The sequence below is a fragment of the Rhipicephalus microplus genome, chromosome 7 (genome assembly GCF_043290135.1).
Source record: "Rhipicephalus microplus isolate Deutch F79 chromosome 7, USDA_Rmic, whole genome shotgun sequence".
NCBI classification, from domain to species: domain Eukaryota; kingdom Metazoa; phylum Arthropoda; class Arachnida; order Ixodida; family Ixodidae; genus Rhipicephalus; species Rhipicephalus microplus.
Window position 1 is genome coordinate 66428475 of NC_134706.1, and position 27286 is coordinate 66455760.

General features: G+C 43.4%; 1 protein-coding gene across 4 annotated transcripts in view; it reads left to right on the forward strand.

The window, feature by feature from the left end:
* LOC119179453 (uncharacterized) overlaps positions 1 to 27286 on the forward strand; it is a 42578-nt gene that overhangs the window by 1795 nt on the left and 13497 nt on the right. The window contains exons 1-12 of one of the 4 annotated variants that reach the window (XM_075869234.1): positions 4522 to 4974; positions 7006 to 7232; positions 7561 to 7765; positions 9174 to 9431; positions 11330 to 11466; positions 13827 to 14037; positions 15105 to 15186; positions 16282 to 16449; positions 17596 to 17683; positions 20030 to 20206; positions 20938 to 21012; positions 22646 to 22754. In XM_075869234.1, coding sequence (XP_075725349.1) covers positions 7008 to 7232; positions 7561 to 7765; positions 9174 to 9431; positions 11330 to 11466; positions 13827 to 14037; positions 15105 to 15186; positions 16282 to 16449; positions 17596 to 17683; positions 20030 to 20206; positions 20938 to 21012; positions 22646 to 22754 — 1735 coding nt within the window. In that variant the 5' untranslated portion in view covers positions 4522 to 4974; positions 7006 to 7007. Of the gene's footprint in view, positions 1 to 4521; positions 4975 to 5026; positions 5134 to 7005; positions 7233 to 7560; positions 7766 to 9173; positions 9432 to 11329; positions 11467 to 13826; positions 14038 to 15104; positions 15187 to 16281; positions 16450 to 17595; positions 17684 to 20029; positions 20207 to 20937; positions 21013 to 22645; positions 22755 to 27286 lie in introns of those variants that run through there. The other 3 variants (XM_075869233.1, XM_075869232.1, XM_037430527.2) reach the window with 3 other exon arrangements.

Here is a 27286-nt window from a genome sequence, read left to right on the forward strand (position 1 = left end):
TCAGTGTGGTGCACTGATAAAAATAATAACATGGTTGCTGACCAGAAAGATGCTATGCCTAGTGGTTTAGGCTTCTATATTAACTTCTTTATTTCACTCGTAAGGGCACAAGGTATGACAAAATTTGAAATAAGAAAACTCGCTTTTTTTGTAATTTGTGAAGAGTGTACCTTTGTGCGTATTCTTCACATTCGTGCTTTTCTTAAACAGTATTTGTTCGTTGCAGAAAATAACTTTTTCTGTATGCAACTAGTGAGTGAACGTGCACCTTAAGGCGAGCCCCTCGAATGTGCTCCACCCTTGCGATACATTTTTTTTTAATCTCTCCATTTTCTGAGAACTCCTTTCATTTAATGCTCACGAGTCCGGTTCTCATACAACAACTCAAGGCTGTCCAGAAGGCCCACGATGCGGCGGTGAGGCTGGGCCTCCCCGTCCCAACGTGGGAGCGGCCCGCGATTCTACCCCTATAAAACGGGGGTAGAATCCTTCAGGACCCCAATAAAAGTTTTTCATCCATCCATCCATCTCCGTATGAAAGCCAGCATTCGTGTCTCAAATGAGCTGTGTATAGGAAATTGTCGGGTAACTTCCAAGGCAAGTCGAAGACTATGTGTGCCTTTCTGCGTGCACTTGGTCTTCGGAGGGCATATCTGTTCAAGCTCTTTCGATTGTTAGCTTCATTATATTTTGCGTGTCATTCTTTCCGATAAGCTGAGACGCTGAGGGTAAAGAAAGTCTTCAGAAAGCTTAAATTTATGGCAGCCAATACAGTTTTCTCGTAAGTGTGTACAAATGCTGATGACGTACTGAGGTGCTTAATGCGGAAACGGCAAGCTCTTCATCGTTGAACCTTCTCAGCGTCCTTCAAACTGAATCGCGTGCAGGGTGACAATGGGTATGCTCTAATGAACATGAGTATTATTGTTTGTTCAATTAGACGGAGTTGTATGTGCAAACTGAGTGGTGAAAGTGTTGAAGTAATGGGATTGTGCTGCTGACTCTTCGATGTGTTTGCGTAGGTTTAACGTCCTAATGATTGCAACATTGAATGTTGTTTTCTCGGTTAATTATGGCAGTATTGCTCAAGCCTAAATTCTAAAATAGTATTGAAGCCTGGCAAAAAATACAGTCATTTTGCTGGAAAACGTTGACCACAATCGATGCTACATTGCAGATAGAGCTGCATGACAGCTTACAAAAGAAACAAGGCATCAATTTGAGTGGCTTCAAAGTGAAAAATTTACTTTGACAGTGATCACCTGGCTTGTAGCTACTAAATAATGTAAACGGTGTTTGTGACGGAGTATGTTCTTCAACTGTTTTCTAACCGCAAAGGCCAACTCCTGCTATTTTTTGACCATGTCAAGGTTATGGGGTTTCTATGTTCCTGAGACACTCGTGTCACGAGTCCAATAGCTGAAATGCTCACGAAATCTGAAAATAGTTTTTAATAAGCAAAATTGTGCAATACCGAAACACAACCGAGCGCCCTGTCTGCGTATGACATATGATTTGGTAGAGCCGGAGGCCGTATACTGGTTCCGCCGGCACATAGTATGAAAACTGTGAAAGCCAGTCCTGCGAAGACCGGCCAAACATTACAGAGGAAGGATGAAAGCTTTCCCGTTCTATACCCGTGCCAAACACCGCCGCTGTCGCCTTGTGGAAAGCGCAATAAACGCTGTAGCGGCCAAAGTAGCAATGCCATTGGCTGTGTCACTTCCGTTGACATGCCAAACATGACGTCACACAGACAGTGTTGCCAATAATTTTGGCAAGTGAGGTGAGCTTTTCGGAGCAATTTTTAAAATTCCTTCGTTATTTAATGATTCCTTCTTTATTTAATAACAACTTCATTATTTTTTCTTGTATTGTGCATAAATGCATACAACTACTGAAGCGGAATTGAAATTATACACTTTACAGTTTTTGTGCCACAAATTCTCAAAAGTGCCCAATCAACTCAATGCTTACGTCCTAGCGGTAAAAAAAATATAAAAATTCAATTATGAGAGTGGAAAATTTCGAAAAAAAGTTTTTCAGTTACTGGGAATACAGTACCCTAAAATGGCCAGAACACCTGGGACATATAAGGCTTATTCATCACCTTTAAGTCTTTTACGCACTCTGAGATGTTTTTATGTGGCCTGTAAAATAACGTGTAACTATGTCGTGCAAAGGTGATAAAATTTTTCTCTGATCTTCCATTATAACTGTCAGTAACTTTTGCACCATGATTTCTTGTACTACGCATTGTAAAAAAAGCCTTGCAAATTCTTTTTCGTGAGTTGACAGCTGTCATGCTCTCAAAAGAGGGTACAGTTAGGGAAATACTGGAAACGCTGAACATTACCAAAGAAGGTGAGGATATTTGTGTCCGAGCACCTTGTGTTATTCTTACGAACTCACGAGTTTAATTAGCAGAAAAGAGCGTGACAGCTTCGACATTATACTGCTTCTGCTAATGTCTTCTTTTCGTGTTGACCCTCTCTGTCTGCGGTTATCAGCCACTAACCTTCCCCTGAATCTTTTATTTGAGCATCTGTACAGGCTCGTTCGACACGATCCTGCATAATGGTTAAATAGGGGCGCTGCAAAACTTTTTGAGTCATGTTCACAAAATGCTGCCGATCGGTAGTAGCTGCTTCTGAGAACACCCGAGCCAAATAATATCGCGCAGCATGCGACCTGGAATTTACAAATAATTATCAAAGTCAGCTAAACATTGCTTTCTCCTTTCTCGACAACTTACTGAATAAGCTCAGAAATCATTTGTCACGACCGTTCTATCAGCCATTGGCCAATTTGAACATGACAGTTGTTGCAGCGATCACCACGAGAGGCGCGACTTGTCCACAGGTGGGCGGGTGATCTCAATGAAAAATCTGCAAATTCCAAGAAGAAAAAAAAAAGAAAAAGTGCTCAAGGTCACACGGCATACGTGATTTATATTCTTTGCTGGTGCCATCTCTCCCTGCTGAGCTTCCAGTCCTTTCGTCGGGACGAGAGAAGAGAGAATGGGATTGCAGCGTGTGACAAATCTTTAACTCCGCTCGTACTGGATGGGTTCCTAACATTTTTGCAGCGTTGAATTTGTGAGGCAATAAGCTCTTCCAGTGAATTAATTGCATGGTTACTCAAAAAACTGTTGCAGGGCCCCTTTAAGTTTAAATGAACCAGCTGATAGTGTGCAATCAACACCCTGTCTTCTGTCTCTTAACATGTGCAATGTGTACTAAGTGCAACGTTAACTACAAATAAATGCCGACCAGCCCACCGTGTAGCTATACGCATAGCACGAACTTGCATCACATGATCGTAATGAGAGAGCTGTTGTTTCATGACCTTTTCTTCAAATGAATGTCTGGGATTATTCTCTCTTATGACCGAGATGTTGGTCCATGCAACAGCTGATGGGATTTTTGAACCTTTGTGGCATCCTTCTAGTTCAAGAAAGTCTAGATTTTTTTTTTCATGTTTTTGCTACACCTACAAAGCTACAACTGATATCCACTGAAAAAAGAACTAGGCCTAAAACTGGGCAAATATCAGTTTGTAAATCTTGTTTTAGAATGAATACTTACCTACTAGCTCTGTTATTATTTTTTTAGGTTTGCATGCTTGTATTTTGTAATAATTGACACTTCATTAAATTCTTTCTTTGCTAGCCTGTTATGCTTCACTGAATTTCTTTTCTGGATTTTTCATTGTTGTATACGTAAATTCCACAAATATAGCATTCTAAAAGATCCATTGCAGTTCTATTTGTCTGAGTCTTCTGTTCTGCAGCTGTTGCCTTGAATATAATCTCACTTTTGTGTCCAGAAAGAGGCTGGCCTTCTTTATTTCTTTTTTTCCCCGTCACAATGACAGTTTCTAAGTATTATGCACCCTGCAACTAAAACGTTGTATCATCTACTGCTCTTTGTAAGTTAGTTCCGTAGCATATTTAGTTTTACACTCCTATGTTCCAGTCTCCGAGGTTGTGTTGTTTTAGTGCAAAGTCCATGCATAAGTTAAATAAGTATAACCAAAAAATATAACCTTGCCTGACCATTTTCGAAGCTGAAACCAATCTGTGTCAGAAGAATTCGTTTTAACGAGTACTTCATCTAGTGGAACGCTTAGGTGTTCAGTGCCGCTCGTTTTGAAAAGACACCACCAAATTATCTTTCCGGCTTGTCTTGGTTGTACAGTGATTGTGGTGCGTGGCTGTTGACCCGAAAGCTGTGGATTCGATCCTGACCTTGGCAGTCGCATTTTGATGGAGGCAAAATACTGGAGGAGCATGTGCTGCGCAATGTTACTGCACGTTCAAAAGCCCCGCTGTAATTGACCAAACAAAAATACAAAAACTTTTGGTGTTCTTTACAATTTTCCACCCACCATATCAAGCTCGGGATGTGGTCTCTGGTACCACATTATTTTCAGAAATGTGCTTACTCTTTTGCTGTCTCTTCTTACATGTATGCTTTTTTTTCTTTTCTGTGTTACTCGTAGCAGTGTGTTACAGATCTGAGATATCAAGGCAATTTTAGTGCAGTTTGAACATTGGTTAGCTAGCAGAAAAAAATTGATTTCGTTTAGTTTGTCAGTTATTATACTGCCTTTGAAGTTTTTTTCACAAAATATAAAGATGACTTGCGAATTCAGGTCCTGTTTTCGAAACTATATCTACGGTGGTGTTATCTGGCCTGCTTGCTCAACCTGGAGGCGTGATAGTTTTGGTAGAGCCTATTTTACCTTGCTTCTACAAAGTGCTCTCTGTTTTATATTTGATCTCTACATAACGCCCTTTCATGTATGCATCTTGAATGAATGAATTGGGCAACTACAAGCCTCTCTGATTTTATATAAATTTTTTATTTTAAAGTGCTCATGGAGTACTTAGTATGAGCTGGGAAAACAAAATCATTTCCGCATTCAGCCACTGAAAAATGCAGATGCAAGCAGGAGAGCGATAATGCTCTGGTAAGGTGATGCAATATACTAAAAAAAGCAAAAGATACAATATACTAAAAAAAGCAAACAGGAAAAGTCGGTTATGGTGACATCGAAATGCATGTAATCATCTCGTAAAGTGATGCAGACAATTTTTATCAACAGATAAGAAAAATGTGCAGGTGTGGGGTAAGTGCTATGCATAGATATATGTACAGTCTTCGTAGAAGTGTGTGCACGGGTGGGAGCAGAGTCGGTGGCGTAGTCACCGAGGAGGGGGTGTAAAAAATCTGCCCCGTACATTTACTTCGTACCTGGTAGGAACTGCCGAAATACCCCCCTCTCTCCTAAGCCTGCACAGGCCTATGGCAGCCTTTTAGGGTTGATGCAGATATAGTTGCAGGATGGCAGTGTAAAGAGAGGCACTGCTGTTAAGTGGCACGGGGTAACAAAGTTTGTGAAACGGACAACGTTGTCGCTTATTGCTGTTTCAAGTACGGTGGCTGGCTATACCTGATTTCACTTGCTTTCACTTGACCGAGATCCTTTCGGAGTGATAAAAAAGAGATTTGAGGGGTGCAATTCTTTTTGGCTATGTAGGTACTCGTGACTGCAATAGATAGGGAATTCAAGGAAGGCATAGAGGAAGTGAATTGTAGCTTTATCTGCAAGGATGAAATGGCACGCTGTTGACAAAATGAAAGTGGAAAAAGAAACAACTTACTGCTGACCTTAGCTAAACTCATGTTCACATTATGCATCCTTTACAGCTTCAGATGTAAACGAAAGAAGGCAGATTCATTGAGGAGTTCATTTCTTTTATACGCAGTAATATCAAGCCAACAGATAGTTTACTTGTTTACCTATGCTGTCGTCTCCTTCGGGAAACATTGCAGGGGTGGGTAAAGTTGATAGCAGATCACACACAACATTGAACGAATTAGTATGCTAAGTAATGGGCAACCGGCAAAATGGGCAACTAGCATAAATGATCAACTCCATAGATGGTCGTCTAGATAAGAAGCATGTCATACAAAAGCACGTATAACCAACCAATATTGTATCAAAAAAACATTGTATTGCTTGTCGCAATACAGTTCGCGGCATTTCGCTGGGTTCACGCCATTTGCAGTGCACAGTACTCGAGTGCTGGCAGTATTTGTAGCAATATGTAATGAATGTTACATTGCTACAGCTGCAGAAAGCCAAAACTTCAAAGACAGTCGGCATTGTACCATCATGAAGCTGTGCTCAGAGTTTGTATTAAGCAGTATTGTAAATTTCGGTGAATTTCTTATGTACTCTATTGCACATTGTGATTACATCCCCATCTTTACTTTGGAATCTCTGCTTGAGATTTGCTATAATGCTTGTGTTGCATGGCATTAGTTGTTCTTGATTGCCAATTCTCTCTTTGAACTGAAAACTCATAAGAGATATTTGGTTTTTACTCTGAAACAAAATGATAGATAACATTTCAGTGACGTCTTTGTTCAAAATTTATCGTTGTTCTTTCATGTTTCATTCTATTTCAACGCACTCTTAGAAACTGTGTTATGGAAGCGAGAGCACAGACAATAGTCGGAAAGTAAAAAATCCAGGCAGAAATGGCAAGCCAAAAACAGTAATATATAAAGAAAGTATATATGCAAATGATCACAATTGAAGTTGCATATTCAATTCTGCCAAAGAGCACCAGTCACTTAGGAAGTCTTCAATCTTTATGTGCTAAATTATTTATATTCCTAGTGTTGTTTATTCATACCTACTAACATCAGTGGTAAGTGAAATTATTTCCTCACAATTTCTGTTCTGTTGTTTAACCAATAATGAATGATACACGTGTGTTCGCATATGAGGCATTGATCTTTCTCTGTTTTGCTTGTTTGCTGTGATATGGGAAAGGGCTTGTAAAATTCAGCTTTAGCGGCCTTTCACAATGTGTATCGTGTGTCTTGCGTCATATGCCCAGTTTCGGCAAACAATGGATTCTGTAGTTGATCACAAAGCGTGACGGGAGTCCACTGACACATTGGGCATTGTTACGTCTTCTTGCTGCAGCCATGAAGTTCAACGGAGCTCCGAAGCGGTACGTTCCGCTGCCGCAGAGCCAAAGTGACGACGAAGTCGTGAGGCTTGATGATCGGCAGGTGCAACGTCGCAGCAGTGCTGCACTCGCGGGTTCCGGTGCCGTGGGGACTGCAAACGGTCGTGTCGGTGCAGCTCCTGAACGCTCTGCATGTGCAGCGCACATAGCCATGACACGTCTGGAGTCCAAGCAAGCTGATGTGAGTTTGTACTTGTGTTGTCTCCATGCCAGATTGTTGGAGGTGCTTTAGTGCCTTTAGGACATAGTTAAAATGGTTTTTCACATGAAATTATCTCTTGGCTTGGTTGGCACAAACATGCACTCGACTGGCATCTGCACAAGTTGTCCGCAAAAGCCATACAAAGCACATGACCATGTAAAGCACATGAGGTTTTTTTTGGCTTATTTAGTGTATTCCATTGTGTGGTTCATGTGTCACTGTGATTTCATGTATAACACCCTCATTATTGTAATGCCTGTAAAAGGGCCTTATGAATTTGACAAACATGCAAATAAATGATACACAGGCCTCCAGTGTTCCCGACTGGAGCAGCGAAGGGACAGCCCCTCTGTCAGTGTGGCGCAAGTGCTGCCTTGCACTGAGCCTGGCATGCAGCGCCCTGTTTGTCATAGGCCTTGGTTGGCTTCTGCCATGCCGCTACGACAGCCTTCAGCCATTGGAGAGCGTGCCCAGCGTGATGCAGCACTGGACGCACCTCTACCAAGGTCTTGGTGAGGGCCATGACTTTATGCTTAGTTTGGCTCAGTTCTTTCCAGCTTTTAAAACATCTTCTAAAGCATCTTTCAAGCACCCTCAAAAGGCAGGAAATGTTGTGGAAGTTTACGTAGAAGTTCAGAGATGTTCAATGGCATACAAATGTTTTTTTTTTTTTTTTCAAAGTGGTGTTTTGGTGTAAACTGCTTGGGTTCGTGGCTTGAGCGAGGGGGACCACATTTACATTAGTCTCACACTAAAAGGCACTCTGTACAACACTGAATGTTAATCTTACTTTTTCTTTTTTATGCGATTTTCATACCATTTCCAAGCTCTACCTACGTAACATAAGGCATATTGCGCTTGTTCACTTTGCATTTATAGCTTTTAGCAGTTACTCAAGTAGATATGCTTTTTTCTCTTCTTTTTTGTTCTTGATTGGAGTTTGTTTCTCTTTGAGATATCAGGCTGCCAAGTTGAAGGCAAAACTCTTGTACTGGCATGGCCATTACATGTGCCTGTATGACCGTTATCAAGTGCTTGAGGAGTTCAGCTTCATGCCAGTTCCATGGTATAGACTCCAGCCATCTATGCACCCGAGGTGGAGCATTGAAGCTATATTAGCACTCCTCTAAAAATTGTGAGGTTTTTTTTTTTCGTGGAACGCCATTTTCTATTGTCAAAAGTGGTGGAGATAGTTATGCAGTTTCAACAACAGCTGCGAAGGATCTCTCGCAAGAGACGTGAAGCACCAATGAATGACATAAGGTTGGGCTGTGTGCTGTAGATGATGTGAAATGATGGCATTGAAAGCTGATGTTGGCATGTGTTTTGTGCGTGATGTAGAATGATGGCACTGAAAACCGACAAAAGGGTGCCCATTGGTTACTATTCAAGCAACGTCATACTTTCTCGGAAAGGTGAAGGCTTGAAGGCATCAAAAGCCACTCAATTAAAAAAGTCGCGTTGCCAGCGAAAGTCCACGAGGGCACTTGCCTTCGATAATTACCCCAAGATGGAACATTTCATTGTCAAGAAAAAGACATGTTACCTATCTGGGTACCCATTTAAGATTCTTTGAAATGTGGGCACCAGTGACGTTCCTTGCTCCGCCCGGCCGCGGTGGTCTAGTCGCTAAGGTACTCGGCTGCTGACCCGCAGGGCGCGGGTTCGAATCCCGGCTGCGGCGGCTGCATTTCCGATGGAGGCGGAAATGTTGTAGGCCCGTGTGCTCAGATTTGGGTGCACGTTAAAGAACCCCAGGTGGTCTAAATTTCCGGAGCCCTCCACTACGGCGTCTCTCATAATCATATAGTGGTTTTGGGACGTTAAACCCCACATATCAATCAACGTTCCTTGCTCCGCGACTTCCGATAGCGATAGTCACAGTCATAACAAAGAAACGTTTACTGTGTTTCGATGCAGCACTGACGTCTAACGTGGAGGCCTCATTTGAGGATGATGTCGAGCGTGACTGCACAGTGCACCTGGGCTTTCAGCAGTACTCTGAGCACAACGAAACGGCCACGGTCGGCGTGATGGCCCTCAACGGCATGACGGGCTCCGTCATGTGGAAGCAGGAGCTGTACGCAGCCGCAGTACGGCAGCAGTGCCTCCTCGACGTCTGCTTTGTGTTGGGTGACGGCTCCAACTCGCTGCTTGCTGCAGTCAACAAGTCCAGCGGTCAGTACCATTTAACAGTTTTGAGGGATGCTGGTACAAATTTTTGGCTGTTATATTTTTTGCCGCCAAGTGAAAGGCTATGACCTTAAGAGCTGAAGGAAATGTGCTGGCAAGTGTGAGTATGCCATCAATATTAAATTACGACATATCTTCAAAAGGTGTTGTTTAAGTAGACACCGAAAGTACAATATGAGCTTATCGTTGGGTTTTTGCACCGAATATCGTGACATTTCTTCGGTCGCTTCTCACCGTGGCTTCATTGGTGAAGCACAAGTGACCATTACATATATCTTTGCTACTTGATATCATGACAATTTGACACCTTTTGCTGCAAATGAAAAGCTATGCCCTTATGAGCCTAGAAAATGTACTGGTAAACGTGAATGCAGCATGAGAAACTGATTAGAATCTTTTCTTTATAGCTAGTTTTGGTTCCTACTGTATATCCTGTCGTCGTGACAAGGTTTGAGCTTCTCATCGTGTACATGCACCAGCCGCTCTATTGCATAGCTCTGTTTGTTATATGCCAGCAGTCATTTTGTATGTTTTGGTGCCTGGATGTCATCAAAACTAGCCATAGCAGTTCTTTAAGTTAGCATAATTTGATACTGTAGCCTGCTGTCACACCAGTGTTGATTTTAGTTTGTGCTCTATGCAAAAATTTACTTTATACCAAAATAAAATATTGTTATTTACTGTCTTGAAATTTACTCAGATCTGAATACAAGGAGACGTGTGTGGCTGAGTAATGTCGGCTTTGAAAATTCTTGTCAGTACCTCTTACAATCTTTTGCCCGCTGCGGTGGTCTAGTGGCTACTCAGTTACTGACCCGCAGGTCGCGGGATCGAATCCCGGCTGCGGCGGCTGCATTTCCGATCGAGGCGGAAATGTTGTAGGCCTGTGTGCTCAGATTTGGGCGCACATTAAAAGAACCCCAGGTGGTCAAAATTTTCGGAGCCCTCCACTACGGCGTCTCTCATAATCATATGGTGGATTTGAAACGTTAAACCCAACATATCTCTTACAATCTTTGGTTTTATGTGCTGAAATTATGGCACGATTATTGTGTGGGTTGTAGGGCCAAGTGTTGAACGGTTCGTTCATAGAAGCCTAAATCAAGGCATGTGGGTCTTTTTACATTAGCTTATTTTAAGAAGAAATGTATCGTATGAAAAATCACAAGTTTTACGAGCAAAGGTTCCTAGGATGTTGTCTCATATTCCTTCTCAAAATTATGCAGACCGTGGCTGCGAGAGTGTGACATGTTGTCTCTGTGTAAAGCTATGCGTTCTAGAAATATGAACAAAACATGACTCCCGCAGCCTTATTACGCCATTTCTAGTGGTAACGTAGTCATACATACATTAATCCTATCATGCCTTGGTGTGGGCAAAAAAAGATGCATCATCACATTTTCACAATCGGCGCGTGTCCTCAATATCAACTCGCGTGTAATTTTACATCCGGAAAACGTAAAATGTTACCTTCACGCCTATTTCATTGTCAACCCCGATTGTACATGCACACAAATCTGAGCACTGCAGTTGGCAAAAAAAGGTGCATTACGCCGGCGCAACTATGGTACGCTGAATGGTATCACTGTGGTTCAACTTCATGTGAATCACAAATAAAGAAAAAAGATCTATGGCAGTTAGGCTTGGCTCCTTTCAAAGAGGCCACAGAGACTATGAGGAAAGCGAGGTCAGTTTCTTTCTCCAACTTGTTTCTTCGGTACATTTGGAGCCACTTTTGCAAAACGAAGTTTGCTTCTCAGTTATAAATATTTCTTTAAGCCCTGCATTTGTGGATTCACTGTAGCGTCAGTGCTTGCATTACGACTGTATCCCTATTGTCGACGGTGCACGGTCGTATGGCATGTACATTTACTTTATCGCAGGTGCATTGCTCTGGTACGCACACGACCACGGAAGCGATGGACAGCTGGGCGGCAGCACCTTGCAGTCCGTCTCGGACTTTCACGTCGTGACTGACTGCAACGACGATGGGCTGCCAGACCTTGTCGTGTCTATGCAGGTGAGTCGGCCGTACAGTGACACACGCTCAGGCTTTCGTTCATTTTGCAGACCTCTGCCTGTTCTTTTTGGTAATTCCTAATGGTATTTTTCTGATTGAATTCAGGTGTTAAGAGACGAATGTTGCAACTGGTTTTATTTACGTAAAGTTAGAATAAACGTGAAAAAACCTGGGGCCAGATTTTCTAAAGGGCAACGATCGTTGTGTGTGAAGCACTTATAGGAACGCTAAAAAGCAACAATGGCTCATTTTAGGTCACCAAACTGCACTCACAAGAGAACTCTAATGCCACATTTTTTGCTATTATAAATTTATTATTACCGGAGAAAATGAAGGCTATAGTTTTCTTTTTAAATTTCATGCTGAAATTATCGTGCATGAAGTTAAATGTTTCCAAATGTAATTTTTTTTTATTTTAGGGACATTGGCACAACGAAATTATCTGAAACCTTGTATCCTAGATCTAGAACACTCACAGATGTCAATGTGCTTCAACTTTATAAATAGAAGCTACATGGGACCAAGTAGATGCCTTCAAGATTTACGACGTCGCACCGTGTTTGGTGCGAGAATTTCAAAGTGGCGGCTCCACGTGCTTTTGCTTTTGCCTTGTTTTTTTTTCGCTTGCCAAGCGTCATGTCGCAGTAAGATTTGTTTTCGGCATGGTAAAAATTGTACTTTACTAATACGGGAAAAAATTTTTTCCTCTTTAGTGTTTCTTAAAAGGAGGGAGCCAGGGGCATAGTAGCACATATGTTTTATTTGATGCATTGCTGTGAGTGGATAGAAAACATTGGCAAGAATTAGTCAATATTTAGTCATTAATAACCAGCGTTAGTCAACCATTGCCGACATTGAAGCAATACTTTCCAGTGCTGCTCCCGTGAGAGTAAATCCTATACATGGCATATGGCATAAATGTCATGTCATTTATGTCGGGCACATTCTGATGTCCTTGCTGAGGATGTGACCACTGCAATGTCTTTTCGTTTATATCTGTCATGCCGTTGATTTTATATTGTGAATACATGTCACGCCATGCACATTTTGGTGTACACCAAGTGAATGAGGCAGTTCATAGAATAACTGTGATGGCGTCACACTGGACGGGTTCCACAAATAGGTTATAAACACGCATACACACAAACATTATCAAAGTGACTTTGAATAAACAAGAACAAGTTTTTTCTTTAGCATGTTCGCTAATGCTGAACAGAAATCTAATGGGTTTCCTAGTTACTGGTGGTCTTAACTTGCGTTACACGGGGTTTGACGCAGGACGAGACGGAGAGGCAGAATATTTGGGCTCAAGGTGCACTATGGTGAAATTCTGACTCATGTGGCCCACAATTCCTCCTTATTAAAAAAAGACAGTAGTCGTTATAAAAAAATTAATCAGCCTTTAACATACACCAATAAAATTTTTGTCAAAGCACACTTTTACAAGCTAAAAGCAAATATGCACCTTTTTTTATCCAAAGTGGTTCTCTTGATAAATTATGTATTATGAAAAATCTATTTGTCCATCTTTTCTGCACTTTTGTTGTTAAATAGCCTATAAAAATTTATATGGGCATATTTTAGAACATTTGTAGATCACTATTAGGTCATTACTTTAATTTAGTTCTGTTCAAACAGAGCTATTACCATATGTAATATTGTCGTAGGGAATCCCAGTACTTTTGTCACTTGTGTCGTGCAATGAAATTTTGTTCTATAACACAATGTTTACTGTTTTTACAGTAAGTAGGTACACATAAGCTTTTTATTGGAACACTAATAATCAAAATCTGACTACTACTCCAACAGATAACGTTGATAACGGCACAGAAAATAGGAAAAAGGTGCCTCTATTTCGGGGAGTGTTTGCAAGCGAAAATAATCATAAAGTCGACTTTTGAGTGTAATGATAAAAGTAATGATCAAAATGAGTTGTTATTGCAGCAATAGATTCTCTTGAACGTCTAGATCGCAAGAAAAAAAGTGCTACAGAAAGTCAATATTCCCGCAATATTTTGGCCCAGAAGACCAGCGTCTCACCTTAAAGCTGTATTAACGCGATAGATAACATTGTGATTCGAACCTGTGGATTGTGTACCATGTCAGCAGTTCCCGTGATCCTGCTTCAGTTTGCGCAGATCGATTCGTTTAACGACGGCGGCCCAAATTACAGTTGGAATCCTCGGGTCAGCAATGCTGAAATCCTCGCTTGTAGCGCAAATTTTCCCGCGATGCGTCACATACGACATAACCGATTTGTTCGCGGTCACATCTATTGTGTGAATAAGCTTGAGATGATAAAATCGTTCGATCCCGCATCATTATGGCACAGTCGGTGAGCTTTGCCTGCTTTCACGCAGGTGGAGAAACCGAGCACCGAACCGTTCTCAGTGTCCAAATTAGAGAGGGCACTGGCACTGATCTCCCAGGACGACGGGCGCCTGCTGAAGGCACCCTTGTCGCTTCCTCAGTGCCAGAACATGCCGCGCATCCTCGGTTCACTGGAGCACGGCCGCAACATATCGCACCACGTCGACGTCTTCGTGCACTGCGTCACGCACCACAACAAAAGTATGTGGGTGACAAAACTCGATAATCGTTGAAAGATATGAATTAGGCGTCTTTCACACACACATTGGCACATTCACGTATACATTGAAATAGGCATGCAAGTTCTGATGTGTGTGAAGCATCGAGTTCCCTACTGTTACCCAGAGAGAGCGGGGGTACTGCAATTGTTAGGCCATAAAGGGAATAATGGGAAGTACGTGGGTTTGTTTAATCTTCCTGCCTGTGGCTTCAAATGCATTCAATGCTTTGTTTATTGTAGTGTTTTGGCGTTTGTTTCGGTAAAAAACTATGTCAGTCTAAACTTTGCCAGCCAATTCGAGTTGGTGAGCTTGAAAAGTTTACGTTGGTGAAGTGGAACTGCTTAACATTTGCCGAATTTCGTCTTGCAACAAGACACCTCCGGGCTGCACAGAGCCTAACGGAGCCAAAATTAAAAGCTTAGACTAATACCTGTACTACCCATCATTCCCTTGCTGGCTGAAGCAGTGTGCGTTACAGCTCTCATAGACACCTGGGCTAGAGTTCCCTCTAGTGAATATTGTAAGAAACCCTTATGGTGTGGAGGTATTTCTCATTTAAGTGGGGAAGCTGCTCTTCCAACTTTTTAATTTATTGATTTTGATTAAACATGCTTAGTTTACATATGTTTGGGTGCCAACTTAAAGGGCACAATTACTTTTTCAGTTTATTGTTTACTTTTTAAAATATCAAACATTTCATGTACTTTTCCTAAACTGAGAAAGTTGCATAGTAATTCGGTACATCGCAATAATGTAAAATGAGAATTGCGTGTAATAAAACAAAATAGGATGTTTCAAGCTTATTTAATAAAAAGCTGTAATATGTTGAAAATGCCTGTGTTCAACCACAACGTGGCATCTCGCTTGCCAAGATTTGTCAGGGAAGTGTCCTTACTGGTGAAAACGACTGCTGAAAACAGCGTCGTAGCACTGTGAGGCAGTTAAACGATGTATTTCACTTCAGGAATTATGAAACCGCAGTGTGATGTTCCAGGAAATTATTTCGATATGTAGTGATGCTTGACATGCCTAATGTCTTCCACGCAGGCATACTCCTGAAGGTGGCATTAAGTCGGCTGTCTTCGGTCAACCGGACAGACAGTGAAGCCACAACACGTGTGATGTGGAGGTGAGCGACACTATGCAAGAATGAGAATGCTATGTCAGGTTGCGGTCGTGATGTGTCATGTGTGAATGCCGTGTCACACGTGACTTTATTCAGACTTCCTTGTAGTGCCGGCACCTACCCTTGCTGCCTGTGTATAATTGCACTGACTGAAGTTTTGAAACACCGCATGTCACTTCTGGTGTGATCCTCCTCTTGAATGTGACGTTGAAAATGTGGCAACCCTAAAAGGAGTTGTCACTGTGCTGACTGGGGAAAAACTGTAACTTGACTAGCTGACTTACGGTGGTAGCCTTGTAGCTATAGTCTTGCACAAAATGGTTTCCATGGGAGGGTGAGGAGGAGGGACTAAAAGTAGGAACACCGCCATGTCCAGCTGATGTCTACGTCTGCGTTAAAGAGCCTGAGGCAGTAGTAAAAAACTATCTGCAGCTAACCACTGTGGTACATGTGCCTGGTAATTATATTGGGTTTTTTGGCAATCTAAACCCATGCGCTACTACAACCTAAAAAAAAATGTGAGCTCTACCCACAGTCATCGTTGTCCTTTCCAAACATGATTTTAATAAATGCTCCTTCCAAGACCTTTAACTTATTTTCGTAACCTCAAGCACTTCCCAAGTGTTTCAGATAGTCAACTTTCCATTTCAGAGACACATTAGTGTGGCCTGTTTTAGGTTGGAAACTGGAATGTCCTGTTAAATTTTGTCAGGGATTCTGACGTTGCTGCTCAGCCGAACATAATGCTTTAGTTTGTAACAACGAACATTTAATTCTATAATGCATAATGTTTATGTTAGCCAAGAAGAAAGCTCTCGTTGTTCAAGCAGAAACCATCTAGCGTGGCTCTATTTCACACATGAAAGGCAGGTGTGGCGTGATTGTATGGGCAGAGCTTTTATTTTTTCTTAGCTTGTAACTGTCCTTGGTCTGCTTTGTTGTTGACTCCCTGGAAAAAGGATGTTGGTTAGGCCCAAAACAGTCTGAGTAATCTGTCACTGTTAGTGCTTTTGTTTTCATGTTTCTGCATTTCACTGCCCAAATTCATCGGTTATCAATTGACTTGACCGCCGTCTTCAATGTGGTCCAATGGGTCAGCAGCAAGGGCAAGTCTGCCAGTGGGCACGGCCTGCAGCTTGTTGTGCTTCAAGAAGACGAGGAGCCCTCTCTTATCTTGGCCTGGGGCCACGGCAAGCTGCTCAAGCTGTCCGGCATCGACTACCACCAACGCTGGAGCACGGACCTCAAGCTGGACTCGCCCGTCAGGTAATACTGGGGTTTTTCGATTTTCAGACATCTGGCAGCCAGAGGCGACTTAGATACACTCAAACCTCGACATAACGAACCCGGATATAATGAAATATGGGTTATAATCAAGTAAATGAATAACAGTCCTGCAATAATGATGGGAATATTTGTTTAAAACAATTTATTGGATATAACAAACTCATTTTCAGGTAAGATGCAAGTTTGTTATAATGAGTTTCAACTGTAGTTTGGGTTCTGGCAGGAATCGGTGTTGTGGTCATGTGTGTTAGAATCCCGAGCCAAACCGAAGATGCCTAAAGATTGCAAGATGGAACGCTGGGACAGTTAGCATTAATATCGATTAACGCTACCACACTGGCAGCAAACTAAACTGTATGCTGCATGAGCATCTGTCCTTACTGCTTTGTCCACTTGAAGATATATGTGATTAGGATCGCGGAATAACCGAGGAATAGTCTGCCACGGTGGAACAGTGGTTATGCTTCTCGGCTTCTGACCTGAAGGTAACGAGTTCGATCCCGGCCACGGCGGTCACATTTTGACGGAGGCGAAAAGGTAGAGGCCCATAATGTGTGATGTCAGTGTACGTTACAGAACACCAGTTGGTCGAAATTTCCGGAACCCAACACTACAACGTCTCTGATAATCGTATCGTGGTTTTGGGACATAAGACCCCAGATATTAATATAGAGTTGAGGAATATTTTTAAGCATACATATTTGGGACCACGTGCGCTGACACTGACATTGACATCCTCGCAACACTGACATAAAAAATGTGTGCAGGAATAATTGAAGTTACTCGATGGTTTGATCAGTCTGAAACTTCGTACTGACAGGCACTAAATTATCAAATAATGCTTATTTCGAACATCGGGAATTCAAACACCCTAATATTCTTTCAAATATTTTAAGTGTGCATATTTACATGATGGCCTGAAAATGTGCTCTTGTTGAAACTCGTATACACCTGTGATAGGATCCCGTGACGGTGGTTTGCTGATAGCCGCCACCGGAGGCTGAGCAGTGGAATTTGGCGTTGTTGCCATGAATTGTTCGACTGTTAGGCCAATTCACAGTGCGTTGCATTCAACTTTAGCACATACTTGAAAGGCCCGCTGAACTTATAAGTGTCTCTTCGTAGGAGCGTGGTTGCCGGCCACTTCACAGCATTCAGCACGTACGAGCTGTTCGTAGTCTCGGACCACGGGACTCGATCTCGAGCCACACTGGTGAGTTTCTCGACGGGGATTGTGTGTTGTTGGTGGCATGTGTACAATGGCTCCCTGGTATATCAAAACTGGTCCTATAGAAATGTTCTTTGTTGCAAACAGTGGTAATTATATCCTAAAAGGTTTCATTGTAGCACAATGCTCTCCTTGTATGAAACTTATGTTCATCACGTTCAGTATACTGTCATGAGGTTCTGAGGTTAACAAAGGCAGCAGTCAGTATGTTCAAGACGAAACTCTTCATTTGGGCAACGTAGTTCTGTAAACCGAAAGGTTTAAAGTACAAGCAATGCAGGCTGTACACTCATAGCGACGAAAACAGCGCTGGCCATCAAGCGATCTGTAGAACACGTTCTCTTTTACAAAGCACTCATTGAACCTTTCAGTGTTATTGCCGGTGCCCATGTAAGCTCTCTAATAATCATCACTATTTGCGTCCTGTGCGCAATCTTAACAAAACAATGTCAAACGATTGCAAAGCTTCCCAAACATTGTGGTGCGGCGTGCACTGACCATTGCCTACACTTTTTGTGGCTGAAACCTGAACACTTCAAATGCAGCTTATAAATGTGCAGGGCAATATACATGCAGTGTAGTGTCATTGTCACTAGTCTCCAATTATCAGGATCAAATTTTAGAAGCTTGTTGGTGCTGTGTTCGTTCGGGCATTATACTGCATGTTAAGAACAAAAAGCATTCGCATAGTGTGCTCTGGGCGGGTGAGACCTCCCCATCTATGAGTCAGGGCAATGGGCGGGTACCAGCCCCCTGCCCCCTCTCAACTCGCACCTCAGGGTGGAGATTACATCTTACTGACAGTATCGTTTGGCTAGGAGACTACTGTGGCAGTGTCAACCTCCTGGAGTATCACGTGCTGCATATGGGGAAACGAGGCTCTTAATAATATAGCCCAAAATCGTAAAAAATGCTGATTATCAAAAATTGCAATTTGAAGTGTTTAAAGTCAAAAGTATGTTTTGGAAAAATTTTATATAATGGCTAAATACTATTTATTTTTGTTAAAAGCTTACTATGTTCAATTTTAAGTGTTTTTAAAACCGGAAAGGTAATTTTCTTGGCATTGTTATTTTTGTGAAGTGAATCTGCCTTACGGAAGTTTTGAGCAAGTTTCTCAGAAGATATGTAAACAAACTTAGTACCGTTCTTTTCTGCAGCACTTCAACTACAGGCTAAAGCTTTTCTGTTTCTCTCAAACTTGATAGAATTGTAATTATGTGACAAATACCAGCTAATTACTGGAAGCTAATTTTTACCTTCCAAGTTTTAAAATTATTTCTGATCAATGAAATAGCCGTTTTGACATCTAGTTAGCTTTAGCCTGTGGGATGAACCTTTTGAAGGTACCACATAGTTTTAAAAAGTAACTTTTTTTATTGCAAGTTACCATAACAACCCGTAAGAAGTTATCTGTTTTTAATGAGGAAATCTGTCATCTAGTTAGCTTTAGCCTGTGGGATGAACCCTTTGAAGGTACCACATAGTTTTAAAAAGTTACTTTTTTTATTGCAAGTTACCATAACAACCCGTAAGAAGTTATCTGTTTTTAATGAGGAAATCTGTCATTACTTTTTTCTAAATGAGATATTTCAAATCTGGTTGCAGATTTGAAATCTCCATTCAGTGGTACGCATGCATGGTAACTTTCATGACAGTTGGATAATAAATAAATAACTTTTTTTAGGGCCCTCGTCCCCTCTTAATATGTTATTACCACGGTGCAAGAAAAATAAATTACGTGTGGACACTCCGCTCAACGGCGCGTCCAGATAATGTGTAGCTCTTTCCTCCCTTTGGCCCCCATGTCGCAGCACCACTCACGCAACTGTGGCCGGCGCTTGTGCCATAGAAAACGAGCTGCGTGCGTAGCGTCCGTAACGACATTGCCCATGTGAGAGCTCAACATTAGAAGTGTGGTCTCTTTTTCTTTTTTTACGCCGTGCAGCCTATTTCGGCGTTCGCCGCACATGTCATTCTTAGGGAGTGAAAAATGTGGTATGCTTTTCTAGCTCTAGTTGCTAGCGTGTACAGTTAAAAACAAAAGCTATGAGCTGAGAAAAACATAAAGAAAAATGCGCATTCACCTCGCTGCGCTCGTTTTCTTAAGCTCTCAGGTCGCAGTGCCCCTCTTCCCCACCGAAAAACTGTGGCCGACGCATTGACTAAAGCCGAACATTATCTGGACGCGCTCTTCATCGCGGCAGGCAGAGAGTGTTTGCACTTAAATTATTTCTTACCCCATGGTTATAATAAATAATTGAGACGACGTTGATGATAGTGGCCAAGCTGTGCAGTCGCATTGTTGTCGTTCCTCTCTTGCGAATGCAGTTTCAGCTGTTGAGCGCATCGACAGGCCACGTCAGCTGGCAGATGCAATACGACGGCACGGCCACGCGCGTGGCACACTTGGTGCCCGCCATCTCTCGTTACGTGGACGGCGTGCTCATAAAAGCCACCAGCCCTTTGGCGGATGCTATGGCCAGCCGCCACGACCTCGATCTTTGGGTCAGTGCTCTTCTGTGATTACCCTGCAGAGTTCAGTGGGGGACACGGTATTTTTTTTTTATGTCTGGGTAGATTTCGATGAAAGTTCATGAGTTTATGTGTACAGTTAAAGCTGTCATAACGAACCTCAATACAACAAATTTTGTGATATTATGAAGTTCTTTCATTTCTGCTGTTACTACATAGAAGCGTATGTATTTGTGACCACTATGTAACAATGTGGCAGTGGTTGACATTTTTGATATAATAAAGTTTTGCCACCGACAACCTAGGAATGTTGCCACAAATTTAATAATTTTCACACGAGCGTGCATCTTGCGTGGTTGCCTCGCTGCCGGCTTATTGCGATGGGGCAGCATCTCGCGCGGCATGCTCGGAGCCTTGGTGACTGCAAGGGTAGAGCGAGAGGCCGTTAGTGCATGCGGGTGTGCGCAAGGCAGGCAGGTGTAATATCCGTGTCGTTGGCTTTTTGTTTTCGATGCCTGGCACACGTTTTGTGACATTTTATGAAAAATGTCCTAAATTTACTAATTTTCCTAGTTTCTGCATGAAAACAACGTTGCCTTAACCAATCCTAGCACCAAAGTTTTTTGTTTGTGTGAAAATCTTGGTGGCCAAAATTTTGTTCAGTAGGCCTCTAAAGGTGACTGTCATTTGCATCAATGTAGGCAGACTGTCTAGCAATGAAGATGTGACCATTGCATGGATGGATTTCATTTTATCTTCAACAGACGAAGAAGTTGCAGGAGCCAAAGTACGCCCATTATATGGAAACTTTTCACGGAATCCGTGACTACAACCCAGAGGTATGCATGTGCACTTTCTGAACAGCTGGTACAATGCATATGTAATCAATGAGGCTGGCACTACTGTATCATTTATGCCACAAGAGTTATCTGCAGGTTTATACTAAGGAACAGACTAATTCAGTACAGGATTCATCCTTAGAACTTCAGTCTTTGATCTGGTTCCTCAGCAATGTCTTTGATAAAGGAAGTTTGAGTTCTGCGTTTTTTTCATGATTTCGTAAACTTGATTGGATGGAACAATAATTGGTTGGCATGATGATTAGATGGCACAATGTTAGTTATGCTAGGATCATTTTTAAAGATACTATGGGCCCTATCTACAAAAGTCACGTCAGCTTGTTTCGCCATGCTGTATGAACTCAAATAACGGTTTACGCTCACGATTTTGTACCATTAAGATTAGCTACCGAAAACTTGGTCCATTTTCTTCAAGCAGTCATCGCGACCTCAAATATTGCTGCACCAGTATTGATTGGCACATTCCCGTGATTGTTTATGCCAGCTTTAACATACATAAGATGTCAAAAAAGTCGTCATATTTCTAGGCTCAGCTTCTCAGATTAGAGCTAGTTTTCCACATAGGGGAACTTTGCAGCCTCAGCCTGCATTCTTACTGTGAATGAGAGTGCTGTTGGGAAGCAGCAAGTTCACATACTTATTTAGACATAAAACTAGGCAGGCAGATGAGATTAAGATGTTTGCAAGTATAACGTGTCACCGGAAAGCACAGGACCGGGTTGATTAGTGGAACATGGGAGGCACCTTTGTCAGCGCAGCCAGGCCGATGGTGATGGTGAAATGGCACTTCAGAGGAAAGGGGAAATTGTTCAATAAGAAAGAAAGCTAAAGCCAGAGGGAAAAGTTACCGCTAAGGTTATTTCAAATGTAGAAAATTATTAGTGAATGGAAGACCCTGTATGTATGTACCAATGATAATTTGTATAAATTGGGTCAGAAGATCACCATACACCTTAATAGATTTTATTGAAAAATTGCATTCCTATTGTGCTATGTTACTTATCACTCTTGCCAAACAAGCCACGATTTGCACGCAATGTCTCGAGCTTATCTGAGAAGGTGGTTCTGTCATTAGAGATATTATGTGGTAGATAAGAATTTGAAAATCTGTTTTCTTATTTTGCATTTTCGCACTTTGCACTAGTGTAGTGGCAGACCCCCACTATCACTTGCAGTGCCACAAATCTTAAGCATTGCACTCAGTGCACACCAGCTTACAGCGCCCGCACCGCGGGGTGCAATCCGCACACAATAAAAATCTGGTCTCTCTCCAGCATTCATCGTGTGCCGATGTACATTTCGCTGCTCTCCTACTCGTGTCCGTCTATAGGCAACCTACATCGCATCCATATAACTGGCTTTACTGCCACATTGCTTTTGAACTATTTTCAATGTGGCTCTTAGAGCTTTCGAACGTGAGCCTTCTTTGTGTAATTTTTGCACCCACAGCTTCGAAACAGCTTTCTGTTAAAAACAAGTACAAGCATTATTCTAATATTTAGCTATAGTGCATGTACCAACAAGGCTTATTTCCATATTGTGCGATGTTTCAAGCGTGCTGCTGTGAATAAGAAGTCATTCGTCATGCTATTCCATCTCCTTCTGTGTGCAGAAGCACCAGCTTGTGCTGAACACCCAAGAAGAGCAGTACTTCATTGTGGACTTCACAAACAAGACGGTGGACATTATGGCACGGCTTACCGTGCAGCAGCTCTGCTTTGGTGAGTATTGTGCCTGCATTGATGTCCCCCTCACCGAAATTTTGTCAGAGAGTCGAAGGCAAACTTTGAAAAGGAGTGTCACTCGGCGTGCTCGTGGAAAAACATCTTCTCAACCTCCTACCGAGAAGCTTTCGGCAGAACCCGCCTGCAAGGGTTCCTGCCTCTGCTGGAGCGGGCGGACCCCTCGAGGAACACGACCCATCTCGAGTCGGCAGCCCTCCTACTATAGACGCAAATGGTGGTAGATGACCCCAACACTGATCTACCCGAACACTCCAAAGATCAGACAAGTGGCCACTGCGCTTTATGATTCACATGACGTGAATGGCCCTTTCACGAAAGCAGAGGTGCGTGAAGTTATTCTGGCGGTGCCGTCTCGTTCGTTGTCGGGACCAGACGCGATCACAGCGCTCCTTCTGAAGGGGTTATTTAGAATCCACGTGCGGTCTCTATTCTTGTATTTAACGTGGTGCTCTCACTTGGCTAGATCCCTCAATGCTGGCGCTAGGGCAGGATCATTTCCATCCTGAAGCCCAGCTGGCCTCCCGAGCGCACGAGATCATACAGGCCCATTTGCATCAATTCCGTGTGCAGCAAGACCTTGGAACGACTCTTGAGCAGTTGCCTGTAATACTTCCTGTGGAATAACGGGCATGTTCACAATTCGGTTTCACGCACAGCAGGAGTGTCATGATGGCGCTCGTACACTTGAAAGAGATGCTTCTTCAGCTCAGGGTCTCAAAATGCCTGTGGTGTTAATGGCGTCGAATTTTCAGGGCGCCTTCGACAGCACGTGGCATCCTCGAGTGCTCAGGTTGTTCTGAGAGCGCCGCGAGCCTGTGAACTTGTACCACCCGTTGCGGACATTCTTGTGGCAGAGCCTGGTGGTCTTCAGGTCATATGCTGGCGAGCTCATTGCGTACCCCTCTTCGGGGAGTCCACAGGGGTTCCTGCTCTCCCCGATGCAATTGAATGTCATCATTTATGACCTTTGTGCCCCCCCCTTCCCGCCCAAAGTTACGATCCGAACGTACGCTGACGATACCATCAAGATTGGGACATTAGCTCGTATGCAGGGTGGCCCCTTGCGCCCCACGCCCCAAGCAAAGGGTGACATTCTATCGCAGCGTTATTTTACCTGCCATCACGTACGGTTCGCCAGTCTGATGGGACGAGCTATGCCCAGACTGTCGCCTGAAGTCCCGTGCCATCTCCCTGCAGCGCACGGTTCTCCTGATCCTGTTGGGGGCATTCAGGTGTTGGTGGGAGCTCCGCCGATCACTCTGTAGCTCGATAGGGCCAACACGAATTTTAGGCTGCTAGTCTCGCATCAGCCGATTCAGTATGAGGAGCAGTCCTTACTAACTGACCACATCCTGCCTACCCTGGACGTCTGGCTGGACCATTCCATAGCCAGACACGCCTTCCCGTTTCATAGACTCGCGCGGGAAGAGGTGCGGCAGATGGCCTGCATGCCAGAAATACTCATCTATACAGACGGGTTGTACACGTATCGCTTGGCAGTTCGTCGTACTGGGCTCGAGCGAGTGAATTGTATCGGTAGGCAGGTATCGAATCGACCATGCTACAAGTGCGTACTGCACAGAAGTCATTGCAGTAATCAAAGTGTTAAGTTCATAACAAACAAGGGCTCAGCTGCCACAGTCTTGGTATACACTGATTGCTTGTCCCAGCTCCAGGCACTCTCAGGGTTCCGGACGACCGACCTGAGAACCTGAGAAATAAAGATCTTCTTGCAGGACATTTCTGCCGTCACCTTAATTGCGCTCCACCAACCGCCAGGACATTTGGGACGTTTTGGCAATGAGCTGGCAGATTTTCTCACTGCACATGCGGCCCGATTGGGTGACACGAGGCAGGCTCCCCTCGCTCGGAGGGCGGTCTGCAGTGCCTTGATGAGCAGGAACTCTGGCGCTGGGAGCTTGACTGGACGGCGAATGATGCCGACACTGACCTATTTAAATGGGTTCTATAGGTCTTGGATGCACTTTTTAGGTTCCCACCTAACAAAGCCTTTGTCACACTCCTTAAGGGGAACAGGCGGTTCTACTTCTATTTACACAGCTTTAACCGTCACCCCCGGAAGCTTTTCAGGCCTGCGCGTCACGTGACGTGACGTCGACGACGTCACATCGCGCCGGCCGCCCTTCGCTGGGTGGCTGCGCCAGCCGCGAGCACTTGCCGCGCGCGCCCTTCACGCCTACTGATTCAGGCGAGGTTCCTTGACACCATGTCCGCACGATTTATCAAGGTATCGATTGCAGGGCATCCTAGTAGGATAGCGTAGAAAGTTGAGCTCGGGATCGTGGTAAGGGAGGAATGATTTGCCTGATTTTATCCCGAATGATGTCGGTGATAGCTGTGATGCTTGGATTGTATGGTTTAACGCGCCGACGCAACGCAGGCGATGAAGCGCGCCGTAGGGGAGGGCTCAGGATTAAGTTTGACTACTTGGGAATCTTTATTGTGTGCCGAAATCTCGTACACACGGGCGTTTTTGCTTTTCGCCTCCATCAGAAATGGGGCCGCCGCAGCCGGGTATCGAAACCGCGCCCTAGTGCTCAGCAGCGCAACGCCTTAGCCACTGAGCCACCGCGGCGGGGGAACTTATCAAGGTATCAAGAAATAATGAATATCGTGAATGGAATAATGTGCGCATTGTTCTCGGTCCAGGCAGACGACAGGCAACACAAGATGTTTCCATTAATGCTGAAAATATGCCAAAAGTACAAAACACAATATCTTGCCACATAAAACTCAGAAAACAAAACAGATTGTAACAGCTAAAACATCCCCGAGCTTTGGAACAGAAAAAGCACACTTTCATTTAAATTGTAGGTTAGAGGAAAACATACCATTCGTTTATCATAGTAGCAGTAGCAACACAAGGTATCAGGTTCAAACACTTGCCAAAAAATACAATACATAAGAACACTGGTGACTAAATTGTGGTCCACAGCATGATAAATGACAGAAAGAAAAGTAATTGTACTGCCACAGGTAGGTGCATGTCCTAGGGAAAAAATCAAACAAAAATCTAAGAAAAAAACAAATCACAGTGCACAACATGTCTGTACACAGAGTGCACAAGGAAAGTGTACACAGCTCAGGTACCAAAACGGACTGTACAACTGCTACAGTAGGCACCGAGGCAGTTCGAGTTAAAAAAAAAAAAGATACAGCACTTTTAAAAGCTAACAACTTGTAAAGAGATACAAAACTGGAAACAAGGCTCATTTTACATAAGGCAGAAGTATACCAAGGAAATCAAGCCATGACTATGCAATCAAATACACTCATTGCAGTTTCACAAGAATAAATGTGAAGAGAAAAACGCGACGCTTGGAAAATTACTTTCCAAGAAAAATTCGGGCCTTTCTATTTTTCGCCTTCTGTTCTTTTTCAATGCGTAAAAGATTGTTCCTTTGCTTGCACAAGTTGTTGAGCATTATATTTGCTGCACAGTTTGCAACCAATGTGATGAGGAGCTCGTAGGTGTGCCCGTTTTCACACGTATCTATGTCCTCAAGCCTTGGCAGAGAGTCCAGTGTAAGTTGCCGAACGACATTCTTTTGGTTCGGGCCATGGAGAAACTGGGTAGAGGTACTTTCCGTCATGAGCTTTCTAACTACAACCTCCGTGTACATAACTAGTGCGATTACAAGAGCAGAAGGAAATTTGAGGCCACCCCGATCCAGTTGTGCGATTAAAGAATGGGTGTTCTCTCCTGTTTCGGCCGTATTTCCGGTAACGACCAACTGCCTCTGGCAGCTTTCACACTTGAAAACTTTCATTGCAGCGTGTGCACAATACCCACCAACATAACCAATCACCGGCATTTGTGCTCTGAGCTCATCAAGGTCAGCATCGCTAACATGAACACTAAAAGAAGTGCCCTAATTCCTGACACTGTCCGTCTCTTCGATGCCACTGAGATCATCGTTGCTCATCCTTGGAAGGGCATTTTGAAGGCGAATCCTTCCCTCGGTTTCGCAAAGCTGGCGAACAGATATGTGATACTGCCTGTACTGTCCAAAGCGACTCTCGAGGGGATCCGTCTGGACTTTCCCTAGCAGAATGTACTTGAAGTGAAGCTCACTAACGCAGTACTTCACCAATGCCAAAAGGGAATGAGCAGAGAGCCTCAAGGCACTCAATGTCTCCTGTGTAAGTACTCCGGTGTCGTGCCTATAAAATTCCCACACTTCGAGCCATGTGATAAAAGCGCTTATAAAGCTTGCCTTTGGGTCATCTGTGTGGTTTGACATGGGCTCTTCGTAAACATTACGGGGATGGAAGCCCTTACTAGGTGTCTTTACATTGACAATGCTCCACCAACGAAGAATTATTTTGATGAACTCGGCGGTTGCTGTAGCATGTTGAAAATCAGTATGACCCTTGCGAGAGGCCAGGGCTTCGGCTACGTGCGGATTAAAAACCTGCAGTACGAGTTTGACGTCCTGTCGTTCAAAGCTGCTTGGATTTAGAGCTTTTGACATCAAGCCATACCC